This window comes from Halyomorpha halys, unplaced genomic scaffold (assembly GCF_000696795.3).
Source record: "Halyomorpha halys isolate HHAL.00 unplaced genomic scaffold, Hhal_1.1 Scaffold189.1, whole genome shotgun sequence".
Taxonomy (NCBI): domain Eukaryota; kingdom Metazoa; phylum Arthropoda; class Insecta; order Hemiptera; family Pentatomidae; genus Halyomorpha; species Halyomorpha halys.
The window spans coordinates 158,069-159,745 of NW_027110118.1; the positions used below are offsets into that span (position 1 = coordinate 158,069).

The following is a 1,677-nucleotide window of genomic DNA, read 5'->3' on the forward strand; positions in this document are numbered from 1 at the left end:
TTTAGGAGTGGGCTGTTGCCTTGAGGTTTAGGAGTGGGCTGTTGCCTTGAGGTTTAGGAGTGGGCTGTTGCCTTGAGGTTTAGGAGTGGGCTGTTACCTTGAGGTTTTTAACTCAATAGTTATTTTCTTTTTTTACTATTTCGTACCTTTATCGACAGGCACCCGAATTATATTCCTGCAATCTATTGCATAAGGTCAACTATCTTCTTCCTATATTTACAATACTTTTTTTGCTTAAGCTAAAAGATAAAATGTCAAAAGTAAAAAAAGCGTTTGTAACATGTTGATCTAATAATGTATTTGCTTAAAAAATCTTATTTATTTGGTTTTGGTAACTATTTATGTTTTGGTTTAAGTTACTATTTATTAATTTATTTATTTCAGAACCGCATCCATTACTTAGCAACAAAAGCGGAAAAGAAAAACAAACTTCTGGGAAGAAGGGAGGAGTGAAGAGATTAGCCAAATAATATGGCATTCCTATTACTTTATATTTTTTTATTGTAAATTTCTATCGTGTATATTTTATTGTTTTTTGTAAAAAATAAATAATTTTATCTGAAGAACATTTTAAAAATATTTCAGTATCCAAATATAGTATTATTTCTTGTTTGTTTGTTTAAACATATCTAATAAGTTGTTCGGTAGTGTTAATTTACCCACCATATTATATAATGCTAAGTTTTCAATTAAATTTGTCAAATAATTGTTATCCTTTATTATATAAGAGAAAATCAAAATGTAAATTGTAGTGTATTCGATACAACTTGAGATTACCATTAATTTAATGTTTAGATTATTTCAACATTTAACGATATTGACATATGTATTTGTAAAGTTATCTTTCAATAAGTATTTTTTCCTCCTAAAATAACTGGTTCACATTTTCAAGTTGCTCAGTATATACCGAGTAAAAATTGAAAATGATTTAATAACTTGATCTCCACTGTGTAAATTTACTCAATTTCTATGTATGATAGATAGTTGTTATGAATTATTTTTAATTATTATCCTCATGATAAAACCTCCTAAAAAAGTAATTTTTTTTTTTGTATAACTAAGATTGTTAAAATATATTAATTATAGGAAATACATTTATGTCAAAAGGAAGGGAAAAAAGTATTCAATTATGAAAGAGAAAGTTGATGTTATCATTTCAAGAAGTAAGTTTTAGGCTTGTATATTAGTGACAATAGTGATACAAAATAAAAATTTATAATACGTTTTAATTATTTCTTTTCTAACTGCTCCTTTTTTATAACCATTTTTAGGTAACTCTAAAGAATACAATATTTTCTTTTGAAAGGAATATGGTCCGGGTGGGGTCAAAAAAACTCAAATAGTAGAATTATGTAATAATTCTATGCATTACATAATTCTACTATTTGAGTTTTTTTGACCGAACCCGGACCATATTCCTTTCATCTTTACACACGGTCAATCAATAATCTTTCAATATTTTCTTTTGTTTAACTTAAAACACAATATGGGTTTTACATTACTTTTTGAAATATTATGGTAACCTTATGATTTCCTTTGATTGAGATGTCATATAGAGTTTCCTTTATTTTTTCTCTATAGCATTTCCCCTAAATTTATTTTGTTTTTTTTTTATAATGAAAATAGAGTAAATTGAATGTATCAGCCGACAAAAGTCAGAACAAAACAAAGGTTTGG

General features: G+C 26.5%; 1 protein-coding gene across 1 annotated transcript in view; it reads left to right on the plus strand.

Annotated features, from left to right (window-relative positions):
• Positions 1 to 1,229, plus strand: part of Rbbp5 (retinoblastoma binding protein 5) — a 14,653-nt gene extending 13,424 nt beyond the window's left edge. Inside the window, exon 11 of the mRNA XM_014418335.3 lies at positions 385 to 1,229. Coding sequence (XP_014273821.1) covers positions 385 to 470 — 86 coding nt within the window. The 3' untranslated portion in view covers positions 471 to 1,229. The remainder of the gene's footprint in view (positions 1 to 384) is intronic.
• The last annotated feature ends 448 nt before the right edge of the window (positions 1,230 to 1,677 follow it).